The 17,227-nt window shown below is 40.9% G+C and overlaps 1 protein-coding gene across 1 annotated transcript; it reads right to left on the bottom strand.

Moving 5' to 3' along the window:
• Positions 1-11,330: 11,330 nt before the first annotated feature.
• Positions 11,331-15,930, bottom strand: LOC121711948 (gastricsin-like). The gene is made up of 9 exons (XM_042095847.1): positions 15,875-15,930; positions 15,213-15,342; positions 14,824-14,941; positions 14,183-14,301; positions 13,809-13,996; positions 13,571-13,684; positions 13,239-13,386; positions 12,403-12,501; positions 11,331-11,486 (listed from the first exon to the last, which is right to left on the bottom strand). Exons 1-9 carry the CDS (start codon positions 15,928-15,930, stop codon positions 11,331-11,333), a joined length of 1,128 nt encoding a protein of 375 aa, XP_041951781.1.
• Between the last annotated feature and the right edge of the window lie 1,297 nt (positions 15,931-17,227).

Genomic DNA, 17,227 nt, shown 5'->3' with positions numbered 1-17,227 from the left:
TTGGCCCCCACATTGCTGCTTGCAGCTATATTTATTTGTTATTCTTATAATATTTGTCATTTCTTATACATATTTAGTCGGCTCTTCCACTTGACAGAACAACTCTATATCGGTTAAGGATGTCACGCATGAAACAATGCTGCAGAAACACGAAAATACGACTTTGAGTTTAGTAGGCTATAATTTTCAGTTCCTGTTTATCTATTGCACGATGGGTAATGATTTAAAGGAATCGTGTTGCAGTCTTGTAAATAGTGACCCTGCAAGATCCCTAGTCATTGCAAAATCATAGTGACTTAAAGCTCTACTACTTGTCTTTAGATGTGAGAGGGTCTGAGACTGTAGTCTTTCAAAAATCTTTTCCAAATCTTTGCAAATCTTTCCAAAGTCTGTCAGTGTAAGGAGGGCTTGAGGTGAAAGTGCTGTGGAGAAATTGCAGGATTGTTTGGCTCTGCCACCTAACCACACCCAGTTTACCTGCTGGGAAACCCTGTAGCTCCGGAGCAGGAGCTCAGACCAGGATAAATTGTTTGCTCGCCCTCAGTCCACTCTTTTGTTCATCTCAACCCAGCACTCCAGTGTGTCCTGCTCTGTGTGCGTCTTTGAGTTAACGTTGAGTTAACGTAAGTCATCACTTTAATGACCCTCACTATGACTTTTGTGATGTTTATCAGTTTGTAGAGTACCTCTGCCATCATGTGTAAAGTTAAGGTCTTTGTTTGTTGGTTTGGTGTGTTGGAGTCCCATGTGAGAGATGATTAGGTGATGTTGGTTGACTTGGGATGTCAAGTATTGTTTAGTTGTACCTTATATAGCCATATGATTTCAGTTTATTGTTCAAATGTCAATTGGTTTGTTTGTGAGTTGGGATCTGTACCGATTTACCCCATTTCACTGATTACTCCATTTTCTGTTTGTTTCCTCTTTGATGCAGCACACATACAAGTAAAGAACAAAAGAACAGATGAATTGAAACTTAAATAAAGTTCACTTGTGTTGCACCGAAACCTGCCATATCCGTGTCATCACTCTATACCATTGAGGCTTCTGACCGAGGCTCTGCCTGCTCGCCACACACTCGCTCTACCTTGACCCACATCGCCCCCTACAGTTCCTTCAGTTAGGTTGTGGAGGTTAGCATACTAGAATAGAATACTGTTAAGAATACTGTTGGGTTGTGGAGGTTAGCACACTATAACGTTACAGCTACTTGTCGTCCAAGGCAAGTATAACTGCATAATTATAGGCTGTTCATCTTATTAACCCCAACACAGAACCCACCCCCACCCCCCTTCACCTACCACCACTTGCTAGGTTACGGGGACGCTGGCGAGACACGCCGCTCCGTCTGGCATCATGTTTTTGTTTGTTTTTATGTAATGTTCGTAATTTTATGTAATATACAGTAACGTTTTTTGTATTGATTTGTCTAGTTAAATGTTTTCTCTCTTTATTTATGTTATTTTTTGATAGTTTTCGTGTTATTCTCTTAGTCCTTTTTACTGCTTTCAAGTCGGCTGATGTTGTTAACGTCTGTCCATTGGGAGCTTGCTATGGCTAGCTTTTGCCCTGGGCCTCTTACATCCTTCCCATCCATCTGTGAGCCGGTGCTGCACTTCAGTGTCTGGTCGAGGGGATTTCTCGGGACAGCAGCTGGAGCTACTCTGAGAAAGATCTGCTGAGGCCGCCGAGCTGTTTCTGACCAGTGAGCTGCCATGCCAACTGCCTGGAGTCTGGATTGAGCAGACTAACGTTAACGTTAACGTTGAAGAACTCTGCATTACGGACCAACAAACGGTCCGGCATCTTTTGCGTTTGTTATTTCTTAAATGTAGTTCTATGTCTTGGTGTCACGGGTACGCTGGCGACTACGCCGCTCCGTCCACTATTGTCTTTGTTGGTCTATGTGTCAATGGCAATGTCTTAGTCTATATGTGGAGCGCTTTGGGTTGCACTCTGTGCACGTTAAATGCGCTATACAAATAAAACTGACTTGACTTGACTTGACCACAAATACAATTCCATTCTGTGGGAAACACTGCCTTCCATTATCAGACCCTTCGTCTTATCCATGACAAATGCATAGTCCTGTAGAATAGAGTATTGTTAGAATACTATTGAGTTGTGGAGATTAGCGCACTAGAATACTACTGTTAGAATACTGTTGGGTTGTGGAGGTTAGCACACTAGAATAGGGTATTGTTAGAATACTATTAGGTTGTGGAGGTTAGCACCAGGGTGCGATTTGTAGGGGGGGATGGTGAGGATTTCCCCCCCTCTGGTTTTCCTATCCCTACCTCTGTTAAATTATTTTTATCCCCGGTGGGGACAACATTTATCCCCCTCTGCCCTTCATATTGATTAATGCTACTTCATATAAGTAAAGCGCTGCAACAGTCTACTAGGCTAGCCTACATAATAATCTGACATCAGAAATGCACCGTCAGCACTCATGCTGCTGTGCTGACACAGTGGCTGCGTGATAACTTAATTTGGCCTTGATCGTGCAGGACATTTCAGAATGTCGAGTGTGTAATCCATCATAAATGGCTAGTTTCAATGGAAAAGTTAGCTGGACAAATGAAAGAATACGAGAAGGATTCAGTGAAGCATATAGTCATATTTTAGAACCTTCAAACTTAGAAAACTGATGCAACTGAGATGGAGGACAACTGCGCGTAGAGTAGAACGTAGGCCTATTGTCCGAAGGAACTTACATTAAATGAGGAGATATTTGCTGAATGTCACAAAAAGTGTTACAGAAAGTGTTACATCGCTTATTCAATGGCTCTCTATCGAAACACCTGTAGTTTGCGGAGGACGAACGAGAAAGCACTCGTTTGATAAATCAGCCAGTAGCCTAGGCTAGGCCTAGTAGACAAATAACTTTCAGAAATAATCTGTACTGCAAAAACAAATGTTGGTGGGTATTTAAACTATCTAGCGGGTGTTTTAATAGCTGCAAGAAATAGAAGCTTCATGGTCTTTATGTTCTGGTTCATAAATTATTTTCATAAAACTTCAAGTTGCCCTATAACTTTACTCTCCAAACTCTTCACTCCACTGTAGCCAATTAACTGACAGTATGATAGTAGGCTATTTATTTTCTGTAGGCTACAATAAACACATTTATTTTTTCAACTTTTGCAATATTACGCACTTGGCTACTGAACGCAAATCAGCAGGAGAGAGAATGCACGTTGCCTACGCAACTAACACTGTTAGCCAATTCACTAACTTTTTTTTTGCACAACAAATACAGAAAGGATGGAGGCAGCAAAAGTAGAGGAGTAATTTCAGATGGGGCAAGAACAAGGTGAATTTGTATGCTTGTCAAAACGTAGTCCTACCCTGCATTAGAGGAGCTGATCATCATACCAAACACACTCGCTGTTTAAAGTCATACACCACGGTAAACTAAAACTAAAATGTTACAAATGTGGCAAAATTAATATAGGCTATTATTAGCCATGGCATTACTAGGCTATGAATTGTTCGTTCATTTTTTTGGGGGGGGGGGTTACAAACTTAGAAATCGTTCAAAAATCATTCAAAATCATCCCCCCCTCTGGTTTTTACACAAATCGCACCCTGGTTAGCACACTATAACGTTACAGCACAGGGTAATCCTAATTTTATGCATCAAATTTATTCCAATCCAACTCAAAAGTTTTGAACACAAAGTGAAGGTTTTATCCAGATCAAAACCAAGAATAGATTATGTGATCTAATCCAATTTCAGGATCCTTGTCTCCCTTTGAACAAGCCATTTTCAAGATTTGATCCAATCCAATAGCCGAAATCCGGTAACTGAAATCCGATAACCGAAATCCAATCACGTTTTTTTTAACAATTGGGCCCAAACAATCGAAACATATGTAAAACTAAAAAGCTATGCTACCTCATGTTCGTTTTGCTCGGACCCCGTAAATCACCGCTTGCGGTTATATTTATTATTATTACACATCCGCTATTGGAGTCTATGGCAGCCCATAGAACGCCTGGCTAAAAAGGATTTTTTGACAGAAAGTTTCGGGACACTCCACTGACCACTCACGCTCATTTACGGATCTCTAAACCCAGCCGTTTAGCGCCACCAATGGGTCAAAATTTGGCCGAAAATAGAACCGCTGGGTCTAAAGTTATGAAATCCGTCCCATGATCACTCTCACCAATTTACAGAACTCTATGCCCAACACTCTAGCGCAGTGGTCTCCAACACGGTGCCCGCGGGCACCAGGTAGCCCGCGGGACGGCTATGAGGCGCCCCCAGCGCACTTTCTAAAAATAGCCAACAGGTCGCCTGCAGATCACGCTCTAAAAACACGCTCCATTGTGAAGTTTTCAATAGATATTTGTCTAGACCAGAACCATTTTAAGAATGTATGTAGCCATACATCTGTAACATTAAATTGATATTGGTGATACCTTACAAATTGTAGCTGCGTTAAATGTTAGCCTTTGGCTCCAAATCCGTTTCCCATTCAATCTTTAAACAACAACGGAAGCGGAGCGCATACACGCTGCTCGCATGCATAGACAGTAAAGGGGGAAAAAACTTGCTTGTCTGGTGTAGCCAATGGAAGCATATCTTTGCAAAAGTTCTGTGGCCATTCCATGTTCGTCAAATACGGTTCTTGCATGATTGTTCAAGGACTGAAAAACAATTGCTTTAGCTCACAGGCCTTTTCTCCTCCGTAGGCAACTGCCGTATAATAGCGCTGAAAATGTTATAGCATGCATAACTGAGCAGGACTGTGCATTACCCTTTTTTGTCAGATCATGGATCATTTCAGGTGTGCAATAACTTTAAAAGGAGTTTTCATATGTTAGGGTGGTGTGGGCGATTACTATTGAAATGTTAAAACAGAATTGTCCACTGAAATCAGAACTTAAACAACCCCTGAATTCATAATGGTGGGTGGGTATAAATTGGGTACAAATTGTAACCCAAATTATTAATTGCACAAAAAGATAGAAAAAATAGATTAGATTCCCCATGCAAACTTTGAAATGAACAAACTGAACAAAAATGTTGGTAGTGTTGCATAGGTTATTGATATTAAATTTGAAAATACAGTTGCTTAATATATAAAGACGTATAGGCCTGCACAACATTGATAATTTAAAAGTAAAAATCACATAGGCCTATTATTTAGGAGGACTACCCTCGCAAAAAAGGGGTGAGGGTATGTTTGTTTTAAATGAGTAGCCCTCCATATGATTTCGGGTCTTCAGGTAGCCCTCTTTCCCAAAAAGGTTGGAGACCCCTGCTCTAGCGCCACCAATGGGTCGAACCTGGATTGCATTCACGCATGTGACCATTGAACGGTGGGTCCGATTTTCACAAATCAGGCACTGTTGTAATCCCTGGACTGACCTGAGTTCAGTGACTCCTATTACGTCACTTTCCGCCATATTGGACCTCCGCCATATTGGACCTCCGCCATATTGGATTTAGTCCAAACTCTACGAAAGGTTTCAGCGTTCACAAATACAAACAAATATGGTGATGAAGCCGCCAAACATGAAGTGGACTAACATCTCCATGACGCTTTGAGTTAACATAACAAAACTCGATACCATTAGTCAGGACACTGTCCCAATCACTCACAGCAATTTTTATGCATATACATTGAACACTAGCGCCACCACCAGTTTAATGCTGGACATGCATTCATGCACGTGATCCTTGACTCTTTTGTCTGATTTTCACAATTGAGGTAGCGTCTTAATCCTTGGAACATCCCGAGTTCATCGACCCCTATCCCATCACTTTCTGCCATATTGGACCTCCGCCATATTGGATTTAGTCCAAACTCTACGAAAAGTTTCAGCGGTTACAAATTTCATCCGATTTTCACAGAACTTGGCGGAGATGATCTTCAGACCGAGCCGCACAATTTCGCACAATTTAATTTCAAGTTTATTTCACACATGGCGACGATCCCGCCTAACAGGAAGTGGGCTAACATCTCCGCTACGCTTTAATGTATGAAGTCCAAACTTGGTATAAGGACATGTTACCTGATTATGATGATGCCCTAGGAAATTGGCATCATTTGGTCTCTATAGGGGGCACTGCAATACAGGAAGTGAATTCGTATCTCAGCAACGCTTTGATGTATGAAGTCCAAACTTGGTACAGGGACTTGGTATCTGATTGTGATGACGCAATAGGAAATTGGCATCATTTGGCCTCTATAGGGGGCGCTGCAATACAGAAAGTGAGCTTGTATCTCAGCAACGCTTTGATGTATGAAGTCCAAACTTGGTACAGGGACTTGGTATCTGATTGTGATGACGCAATAGGAAATTGACATCATTTGGCCTCTATAGGGGGCGCTGCAATACAGGAAGTGAGCTTGTATCTCAGCAACGCTTTGATGTTTGAAGTCCAAACTTGATACAGAGACAAAGTAGCTGATTGTGAGGAAATGCAAGGAAAGTGGTCTCATTTGGCCTCTAGGGGTGCTGTAATAGACAAATTGAGCTCACATCTCAGCAACTCTTTGGTGTATGAAGTCAAGGGACATGGTAGCTGATTCTGAGAACGCAAAAGGACATTGGTGTAATTTGCGCCTCTAGGGGCACTATAACAAAGTAAATGAGCTTATTTCTCAGCCATTCTTTATCCAATTGCAATCAAACTTGCTGTGAGTGCTTGCTCATGCCATGGCAGCTCCATTCCTGCTATAGCGCACTGCTTGGCCCCCACATTGCTGCTTGCAGCTATATTTATTATTATTATTATTATTATTATTATTATTATTTACTGCATATCAATTCATATCTATGTCACCCTTGCTCTCCTTCTCCTGAGCCCACCGACTTCGAGCATCTCTGCTGCTACTCTGGTATTTAATTCTGAAGCTTCTTTTTTATTAAAGGTGTAGGTTTTTGAACATTCTAAGTTCCGCAACAATTGAAACTTCTAAAATTCTATGTTGAATTCAATGAACCCAGATATTCTTTAGAACGTTAATTTCCCAATATTCCCGTCACACCGGTGTGACGGTACTCCTTTAAGGGTTAATTATTGTCAAGGTGATGGTGCGTTCAGGAGGCGATAGGTCTACCACTCTTTAATGGCTTCCTACACAGCATCTATAAGGTTGATATATACGATTGATATATTGATATAACGTTTTTCATGTGACGTATTCTAGGTTCTATAGCTTTGTTTACATCCACCTGGTAGGCAAGGGACAAGTTGAACCCATTGAACATCGTTGTCTGCAGCTGCCTCTCAGTAGGCTACATCTCTGTATTTCAGCAATGTCAACATTTCAGGCATCAATAAAGGTGATGATGAAACGTTATCCCATTGTTCAATATTTGATAGCCTGTCACAGGAACATTATTTCGCTAAAATCGCCCTGATTTGGTGCATTGATCTGTATCGATAACGTTATGGGAGAACCTGCATGTAGCCTATGGTAGCCTAACTTTTTTTCTCTGTTCAAAACTCGGTTTACACGAAGACGATAGACTTTCTTAGAAGCTGTGAAATTTGGCCAGAAAGGAACATGTCTTCCCTCTGAAAGTTGACACAAAATCAAACAATATTTAATCATTTAACTTGAACTGAACAGCGCCAGCTTTTGGTAGGCATGTAGACTCAGCAGACGTTAAAACGGTAGCCTACAGCGTCAGTCAGCATCATGTAACATTAATGTCGTTAAAGTCATGAACCCTGTAACATATTATAACATATAACAGCGATGACTCATTCGAAGACGATCTGCATGGATATATAACCACCCAGAAAAACTCAGAATGTAAGTGATAAAGTTCATTAATTGTATGAAACTTTTTTACTAGTTCATTGCAGTATCGGCTATATTAGGCTGTTATGCTAGCTCAGCCTTTAAATATGCTGTTATTTTAGTAATGTGGACTTGATTAAACGGGTAAAGATAATTCATAAACTTATGAATTCATGAACTTATGCTTATTTCTTACATGACTGAAGCAGTAGCCTAGGTTCAAGCGGTGTTTGAGGTTGCTGTGTTAAAGGAGAATTCCGGTGTGATATTGACCTAAAGTGTATCGAAACATGATACCGAGTGTGAACGTATGTCTCATAGCCCATCTCGGCTTGTCCCCTGCACTCCAAAATCTGGCGCTAGTTAGCCGATGCTACCAACATCTTTTTCAATAGTGGTGCTTCGGCATCGGGCTAGCCATGCAAATAAATCACTGTTTTACACCCATTTACGAGGCTCAATGTATCTCCACACTTCATTGGTAGACTTCCGAGGGCCCTGACATTTAAAACGAGACATTGAGAACTTTGAAAAAGCACTGGTAGTTTACTTACAAGACGATTTATACAGACAGTATCTTCACGAAGTTTAGCGTTTGCAGCCATCTTGAATTTAGTCACGATAAGTCGAGCAACGAGTAAGAATGAACAGCTATGATAAGGGATCAGATTCCAAAAATAATTCAGTGGAAATGCATGGATTCCAGTTGCTGCTACTGGAAGAAACTGGAATCCATGCATTTCCACTGAATTATTTTTGGAATCTGATCCCTTATCATACCTGTTCATTCTTACTCGTTGCTCGACTTATCGTGACTAAATTCAAGATGGCTGCAAACGTTAAACTTCGTGAAGATACTGTCTGTATAAATCGTCTTGTAAGTAAACTACCAGTGCTTTTTCAAAGTTCTCAATGTCTCGTTTTAAATGTCAGGGCCCTAGGAAGTCTACCAATGAAGTGTGGAGATACATTGAGCCTCGTAAATGGGTGTAAAACAGTGATTTATTTGCATGGCTAGCCTGATGCCGAAGCACCACTACTGAAAAAGTTGTTGGTAGCATCGGCTAACTAGCGCCAGATTTTGGAGTGCAGGGGACAAGTCGAGATGGGCTATGAGACATACGTTCACACTCGGTATCATGTTTCAATACACTTTAGGTCAATATCACACCGGAATTCTCCTTTAAGTTCAGCTCAAAAATCAGTTTATTTTGACATACAGGAGTTAGCCTAACTGAGCTGTAGGCTATCACATAAGCCTATTCTGTTTTGATTTATTTTGTGATAATCAAATGACACTCATGATAACTTGAAATAGAAGGACAGAAGATAGGTGATTGATGTCCACAAGCACGAATTTCACGAGACAAATTAGAACAAACTGTTCCGGTAAAATAATCTTGCCATGTTTAAAATGCTGCACTTTTTCCCTTCATAGCCTATCTCTGGCAATTCATTTTTGGATGACTGTAGCTAGTTGTATTTTAGCCTACGTCTTCGTAGACAGTAGGCTACACCATTAGGCCATCTTGAGAGTAAAATACTTCACAGCTGCTAACGATCATCCTCCACAACCACGAGATAGGTAGGCTAAACGGTCGTTCGTTGCCTTTTTGCTTCTTATTGTAAAACCAACTGTCTTAAGTGGTCGGCATCCCGGTCAATATTTGATATTCAAATTTCAATTTTGAAGCTTTTTGTAGCCATGTGTAGCCTATGCAACCCGACTGTTGTAGGCTTGCCTACCACTCTGCAGTGCCTTGCCTACCATTCTTGCCTACCACTCTAGTTGTAAACAAACGGTCACATGACATTATGATGTAGGTGCAAAACCTTAATACTCTCAGTGTGCAACCAGTAGGCTATGCTAATGCATTCCAATGCTATGTGCAAATGCTAATGCATTTCAATACTCAGTAACCTACAGAGCCCCAAAGGACCATGGTGGAAATTATATTATTTTTTAATCCCTATGGAAAATGTAATTTGCTGATAAGCACAAACATCAGGGGATCACCTCAATGCACCCACACTCCACATGACGTGTGAGACACTTTACACTGACTTCACATTGACTGACTTTTGGCACTTTGCCCAGCAATTAAAATAGGGCCCTCGGTATGTATAGTATTTATACTATATAATAGTGCACATACCCCCCCCCTCCACACACACACACACACACACAAACAGACAAAAGCAAAATAGGGTGTAGAAATAACGTGTTAGATGGAAAAAGATACAGTAAAAATTAATGAGAAATGATCATTGAATTGCCATAGACTTACTTACGACTTGTGACAAGGAACTTTTAATGTGTGTGTAAATACTCAAGTGTACTCTTATAAACAAATACTTACAACTGGTATTGAATTGTTCCTCATAAATAAGTAAACATATCTTTATATCAATCAATATTTGGTTGAATGTTTTATATATGTTATTTGCAATCTGCAAGAGGCTTGACCCTGGGTATGTTATGTGTGATATAATCAACTGATCCTGATGATCCTTGTTTGTATCGCTGATTATAACTTTGGATTTGTTCAATAAACACTGCAGTTTGTTTCATTCTGTTCATCCATTTGGCTACAACAACTTGTCACAAGTCTCACAAGTTTCATGACATAGACTTCCTTGTTACTTGGGAGAGGGAACTTTGAAACCTGATATTTTATTATTCCTCATTATTGACCATATCATTATATCAAACATCTGGTTGGATGTTTTGGGTATTTCACATCTCTCACAAATCCACAGTGCATTTGTTGTTATTTTATACTGACAAGATTACTGTAAAATGTTTTATCAGTGCAATACATACACTCTATGGACCCTATCTTACACCCGGCGCATCATGGCACTAAGTCTTGTTCCTACCCGATGCAGTGATCACTGTTCAAACATATGACTTGACAAGCTGTCAAATGAACATTTTTTTTCAGGCTATATTTTCGATTGTAATTCCTCCCTTGTAAGTCAATAGTGAAAGTAAATAATTTATTCATTCATCTCTTTTTGCACATCTTAACAATACCAACTCGAGACTAGAATAGAATGTACATTAGTAGGCCCATCATAGTTATCAGAGACGAACCCCTACGCCTGAGCTCCTAAGATACTAGTGGGGAATAGAGACATGACAGATGGGGCACGATGAACAGGAGGACATTTGTATTTTGTGCCTATCTTTATTAATGAATTAAAACATCATCAGATCCAGCGGACCTAGGTGGGAAATGTAATATGGAACCAAAATGCAAAAATAATATTTTAACGTTTTGCAGGCGTGATGGGGTCAGGTGGGGCTTGAAAATTCCCCACCTCTAAAGTAGGGAATGACAGAAAAAGTTTCAGAACCACTGGTCTAGACAAATGTTTCAGTGTGTGTGTGTGTGTGTGTGTCTAACAGATATGCTATGTTTTGCAAGAAACACTCACACTGGTTGAGTTGCAAAGAGACTGTATTGAATCAGCACAAGAGGGATATCCTCTGTAAGGTTCTGCTGTCTTCACTAGTTTCCTACAGAAGCGGATACACTTTTCTCCAGCATATGCACTCTACGCTAGCTGGGCGAAGCCCACTCTGCCGTTGCCCTGGTCGAACACAGAGTAGAACTGCCTGAGGAACACGTCACCTAAGATCCAGTAGGGAAGGCCATTCCTGTACTTCGCACTGGATTGCTTGATCCCACTCGAGCAGTGGCCATCTGAATCCTGTGCATTCAACAAGGCATAGCATGTTTAAGGCAAGGCAAGGCCATTTTGTTCATATACTGTAGCACATTTCTTACAAAGACAGTTTAATGTGCGTTATATCATTAGTAGAACACAGCAAGCAAATCACAACATTTAAAATATAGTAAGTAGTCAAGTGAATAAGAGCAAATATTAAAAAACAATAAATAAAGTAAATGTAGTAAAGTAAGTGAGATAAAAATAAGAATGGAAGATAGCATAAAAGCAAAAAAGAACCAATACAATATAGTAAAAGAGGGACAATAGGTAAAATACATAAAATAAAAAAATAAATAAATAAACAAAAGTAAGGTAAAATACATTTAAATAAAAAGGTATATTGAAGGAACCGTATGTAAGATTGTGGCCAAAACTGGTACTGCAATCACTTTCAAATGACTGTAGAGCGGTGTATCCCCTTTCCCTCCCCCTTGACTGGCAGAGCTGGCAACCGGATGCCGAAACACTTCTGACTTCGTGATTAGTAGCTAGGTGGAGGTGGCGCATCAGGTCAAAACACAACATCAACATCAGTTGAGGGCTGCAACTTAACTTTTTAAATGACAATATCCTGGCCTTGACTACTGTTGTCAGTGATATAAGTATTTAAAATAAACATGATTTCTTAATGTTTAGTGACATATCAGGGCCATTTTATGATTAATTGAAATACATTTCTTACATACAGTTCCTTTAAAACGCATTTGATAAAAAAAAATAAGAAAATGAATGAAGATAATGAAGAGAAATGAATAGTTTATGTCATTGGTCATAGTAGTTGAATGTGTGCAGTACACTCATTGTTCTCAGGGAGAGACTACAGTATATCCAACACATGTGCCCTATAAGAAACTGCACATCACTGAGTCTTTCGCAGCTTCTTTGTAGATCTTACCTGAAGTACGTATGCAGATGGGGGTAGGTGGAGGTGAGCTCCGTTCATGATGAAGGTGAGTGTTGGCCCACTTCTTGCTACGCTACAGTCAAACAAATACTACAACAAGGGAGCAAACAGAGGCCTAGTTACTCAAGCATGTTTGCAATTCAGTCAGTTCGATTTTAACCCTCATGGGTCACTGAAAGGGATTGCATATTACGCAATGGGATTGTTACCGGTACATTGTTGTCAAGTCCAGTGGATCAAATACATGTGGAGCTGTGTAGGACTCTGAGATTTATTTATTTAAATCAGGTTTATAGGCCAATGACACTGCAAGCATACTTGTGTATACACAATGAATTTGGTGGTGCTCGGGGAGCAGTGACGGGTTAGCTGCCTTGCTCAAGGGCACTTCAGCCATGGATGTTGGCATGAGAGAGCAGTTCTCAACCACTTCCCCTACCCACATTCTTCCTGCTGGTCGGGGATCGAACCGGCAACCCTTCGGTTCCAAGCCTGAAGCCCTAACCAGTAGGCCACGGCTGCCCCACATTCAGGTTGATGTGTATAGTTAAGGAATATATCAGGCATTGTCCAAAAATGTGGTGAAACTTGACTTGAGCATCGCTCACCCTCGTACTATGCTTGAAAGTCATTACTTATAGCCTCAGACATTAGGGCAATGGGTTGATTTAGGAATTTTAAATCATAAGCTCAAATTTTCCTTTGAAATGGTTCATGGGTTCTCAAACTCTATTCATTTTAATATATTTTAATATATCATATCATATCATATCAAATCATATCATATCATATGTGTTTGTGTTTTGCATAGGAAGGGAGTATCCCACCTTACCACTGTTGTCCTGATAGGCACCCAGCTGGCTAAGAAGTTTATCTACATACTGTGGAGGCGCCATCAACAGAGAGGTGCCAGTGTCCACGATGGCAGAGCAGCCTTTGTTGCACCAGCCTGTGGACACCTGGTTCACCTCAAACCTTAAAAGAGAATCGGTGAAACATATTTTGTGTGATGTACTGTATATGGAGTCATGCAGCCGTTATTTTCCGTTAAAAGAAAGTTGAGCTGAGCTTGTCACAGACAGACACAATTTATATCAGCTGTGTCAGATGAGAGCTGTACTCAGAGTAACATAGCTTAATACAGGTCGTCAGGGTTTACCCATCAAACACCAGCTGCCAGTGGCTGTCCTGTGCCACAGGAACCCAATGGATCTCTCCCTGATAATGAGCGGGATCGGTGCCTCCAAACACAGCCTCACTGCCCTCCGAGTCGCTGGAAAAAGGTGACAGGGTTATTATTTACAAGCTGCACCATATATCCCTCTGTATAACATACAACAACTGCAATGTAATTGTATCGTCAGTGATTATGCAACAAATAAGCAGTAGCATTGCACCCGCTTAGATAGAATGCAAAGACAGGCTCCTCGATGAGGCCCTCCTGGATCATGGTGTCCACAATAGTTTGCTGGTCAGATATGAAAGCCAGGCCCATGATGCCATCATGTAGAGGTCGGGCAAAATTGCTGCCTGGCTCTGTCATGCTCAGCCCAATCTTCTGATTAGTGACTGTGAGTTCTCCCATCTGGGAATGAAGTTAAGACTTACAGTACATGATTAGTTTCATTGTTATGCTTACATGCACAAACCTGTTTGGTTTATTACTAAAATTGGTATATTACTATATTTGGTTTATTAAGGATTTTTTTGATTTGCGGACTCCTTAGATGACTCTTTAGACAAGTAATGGTTATAGAGAGATCTTTCTTACCGAGATAGTGTCGTAACCAATGACCCCTGTGAGGCTTCCAGATCCATACTTGATGGAGAACTGTTGTCCGTTACTGTAGTAGGTGGAGGATTTATGGGGGTTGAAGAGTGGATGGTGCGCTGCAAGACAACTCCGGGATTAATAGCAGAAACACATGAGCATGCAGCAGGATATGGTGTCAAAACCAGAGCCAGGGGGAAAAGCATAAGTGTGCCTACCCTGTGTAATTACAGCCCGTGCGCCTGGCTCCCATTGTGATCCCCGTTAACGGCCCAAGCGTGTAGCACAAGTTGGAATTCCTAATCGAACGCCAGAGGTTTGATGACTAACGTGCCTGAAATGCCTCGCAAGCCCCAAGCATTCATTGCATTCACACAGCTTCATTTATTTACAGTAGGCCTATCAGTTTGAGACGTCAGCTCAGAGATATGGCCACTCGTGTGTCTCCTGAAGCAATGTGGCACGATGACTAAGCTTTAAGATAACCCACAAAGCTGTACAATTACTGCAATAGTAATCGCAATATGAACCAATGCAATTACCAAGTCGCAAAAGCTATCAAGCAGAGATATTTTCCCCAATCATCAGCCCTGCTAGCCAGCTGATCATGTAAGCTTTTACAGGTCAAGTTTTGAACGTACTGCAGGCGTTACTCTTGCAATAGATGGAGTTGATCCAAAGGGTTGTGGATCCTGTGTCAAAGTGGACGTAGAAGTTCTGGGCTGGGGTTCCCACGCTGATCTGGCCAAAGTAAGCCATCTGTAGACAGAGACAGGGAGAAAAACAAACAAGTGTTAGTAGTCGGCATGTATTTTCTGCAAAGCAGTGCTGTGTAGGCCTGCTGTACACCTACAGAGATTGATATCTCTTTTTGAAGACATGCACATAAAGGAAATTACTTTGGTAATGGTATTAGGAACAGTGAAATAAGAGTATTTCAAAGATCATCTCATTCTTGTTGGTACAGGAAAGCATTTTTTTTTAAGAAACATCAAATGGTGCAGCTAAGATGTGTGTAAGATGTCCTCACATCCTGCTGGTTGATCAGGTTTTCAGTGTAAACATTGTCTGCACTGAATTGACGATGCTTAAGCAGGTCTTCCAGTACTCCTCTGTTTCGAAGCTCCTCATAAATAGATTTGCGACTACTAAGAGGTACTCTGGAAGAGAAAACAGTGCATCACCTTTTCTATCTCATTATTAGTAGTTTGCATGGACAAGATTTGTGTGGTCTGTCAGTCAGATCCCTTGAGCGCTCTCCCCTTCTCTTTTTGCCTCTCTCAGTCTCTGTTTGTATATGTAACTGTGTTTGCCCAATTGCGTGGATCAGCCCTGCATCCACCCAGACTTGAACATGCAGCACCTCGGATTGGGAGGCACTGTGCTAGCAAGCCAAAACTAAAACCCAATCCATAGGTGCTAGCATCTCTCACTAGCTCATCTCTTAAGGTGTCAAAAGGGAGATTTACGACACAGCTTTTGGAATCCAGCTGGCTGCAAATTACAGCCACCAGATTGTACCAGCTGATTACTGTTACATATTCACAGGTTCTGTTTCCTGTCAACTTTCAAAGTAACATTCAAAATGATTTCTTATTCACAGACCCATACTCTGGTTACAGAAGTTATGAGGCAGCAGATTTGCAGATACTGTACACGCTAAGCTTGGACCTCATGTCCTTCTAATCTTACCTCAACAGTCCCTCAGCAAAAGCAAGGCACAGCAAGCTGAGAATGAAATGCTTCATGGTTCTTTGGAGGTCTGATTGTTTTCAGAACAGCGGTGTTGTGCACTGCAGTTCTTTATAAGCATGAGTGATCCAACTCATCAGTATCATAATGGCTATAGATAAGATATGGAGCTTTTCAACTGCGTGTTTATGTGTTTTTTTATCAAGTTAGCATGTGCTTTATCAGGTTCGTTTTCCCTTCTAATTTCACAAACGAACATTACTTGGACTGATAAGAACAATCTTATTAGTTGGAGCTGGAATCAGTTGCTGTGATATACTGTGCTATCATAGATGTCATTGAACTTCACCTTTAGTTTCAACAGGTGCACAGTGCCTATGAATCAGACTCACGAATATTACAGAGAGGAGTAAACCACATGTCCATCATTTCTCAAGTGATTGGCATCTGGCCAGAGAATATCACATGTTGATCTGCTTCTCTTCACTATCAGAGCTGATTTTCTCCAGGGAAGGGTTAGAAAGACTAGCCTCTTCACATAAAAGAGTGAAATAAAAGTTAATGTCAGTAGTTATAAAAGTAGAAAATCTATCTAAGATATGAGTCTTAATACCCATTAGCTCTGGCCAGTAGCTTTGTTTCTCTGCCTTTGCTCCCGAAATCCACTAAAGTGGCAGTTACTGTTTAAATGATTACAGTAGATACTGAGCAAATATTTGGACTTCCATTACATTTTTGGTTTCCTCTTCATAAAGGAGAGACATAAGGGAAGACATAAAGGAAACTGCATTTACCTGAGGTCTGGTCCCATTATAGTATGCTTTAAGATGAGCACACAAATGAAAGAGTTGGATTTGGATTTGGCAAAAGTTGGATTCCATCTCCTTTTTATTCATACCAACTCAGTGCTGCCAGTCAAAGCAGTAGTGCTGTCTCTCCCCCTGCTAAAGGGTTTAGCTCAACACCTGTGGTCAGATGCCTGCTCGGTTGTTTTAAGCATAGAGAGACAAACACTCCCTGCAGAATAGAATTTTTCAATTCACCTGATTATTGTGTGCTTCCACATGCACTATGAGTTATTGTATTATGGAGGCTGGCTGGCTAAAGTGTCACATGAATTCTTTGGGTTGCAGTGAGCCCAAACTCTGTTCTGTGTTCTCTGTGCTGTGCTGATTGTGAGTGAAATCATAGTAAGAGTAAAGGAGGGCTTCTTGTGTGGTTTGACCAGACTTTCTAATGAGGAGACACAGCACTGTAACGCTAATATGGTAGTTGTCTACACATATCCCACCCCTTCCATGGCAAAAAAGTCAACATGTGAATACATTGTGCCAATCATGTGCGTTATGAATA

This window comes from Alosa sapidissima, chromosome 6, assembly GCF_018492685.1.
Source record: "Alosa sapidissima isolate fAloSap1 chromosome 6, fAloSap1.pri, whole genome shotgun sequence".
Classification (NCBI taxonomy): Eukaryota; Metazoa; Chordata; class Actinopteri; order Clupeiformes; family Clupeidae; genus Alosa; species Alosa sapidissima.
This window is presented reverse-complemented; position numbering and strand designations above follow the sequence as displayed.

Bases quoted from the DNA above. Each gene is read 5' to 3' on its own strand.
- LOC121711948 (XM_042095847.1), bottom strand. From the start codon at position 15,930: ATGAAGCATTTCATTCTCAGCTTGCTGTGCCTTGCTTTTGCTGAGGGA. The intron at 15,343-15,874 runs GTAAGATTAGAA...TTTCTCTTCCAG, and splicing joins TTTGCTGAGGGACTGTTGAG to AGTACCTCTTAGTAGTCGCA. The intron at 12,502-13,238 runs GTGGGATACTCC...CCCTTGTTGTAG, and splicing joins ATCAGGACAACAGTGGTAAG to TATTTGTTTGACTGTAGCGT.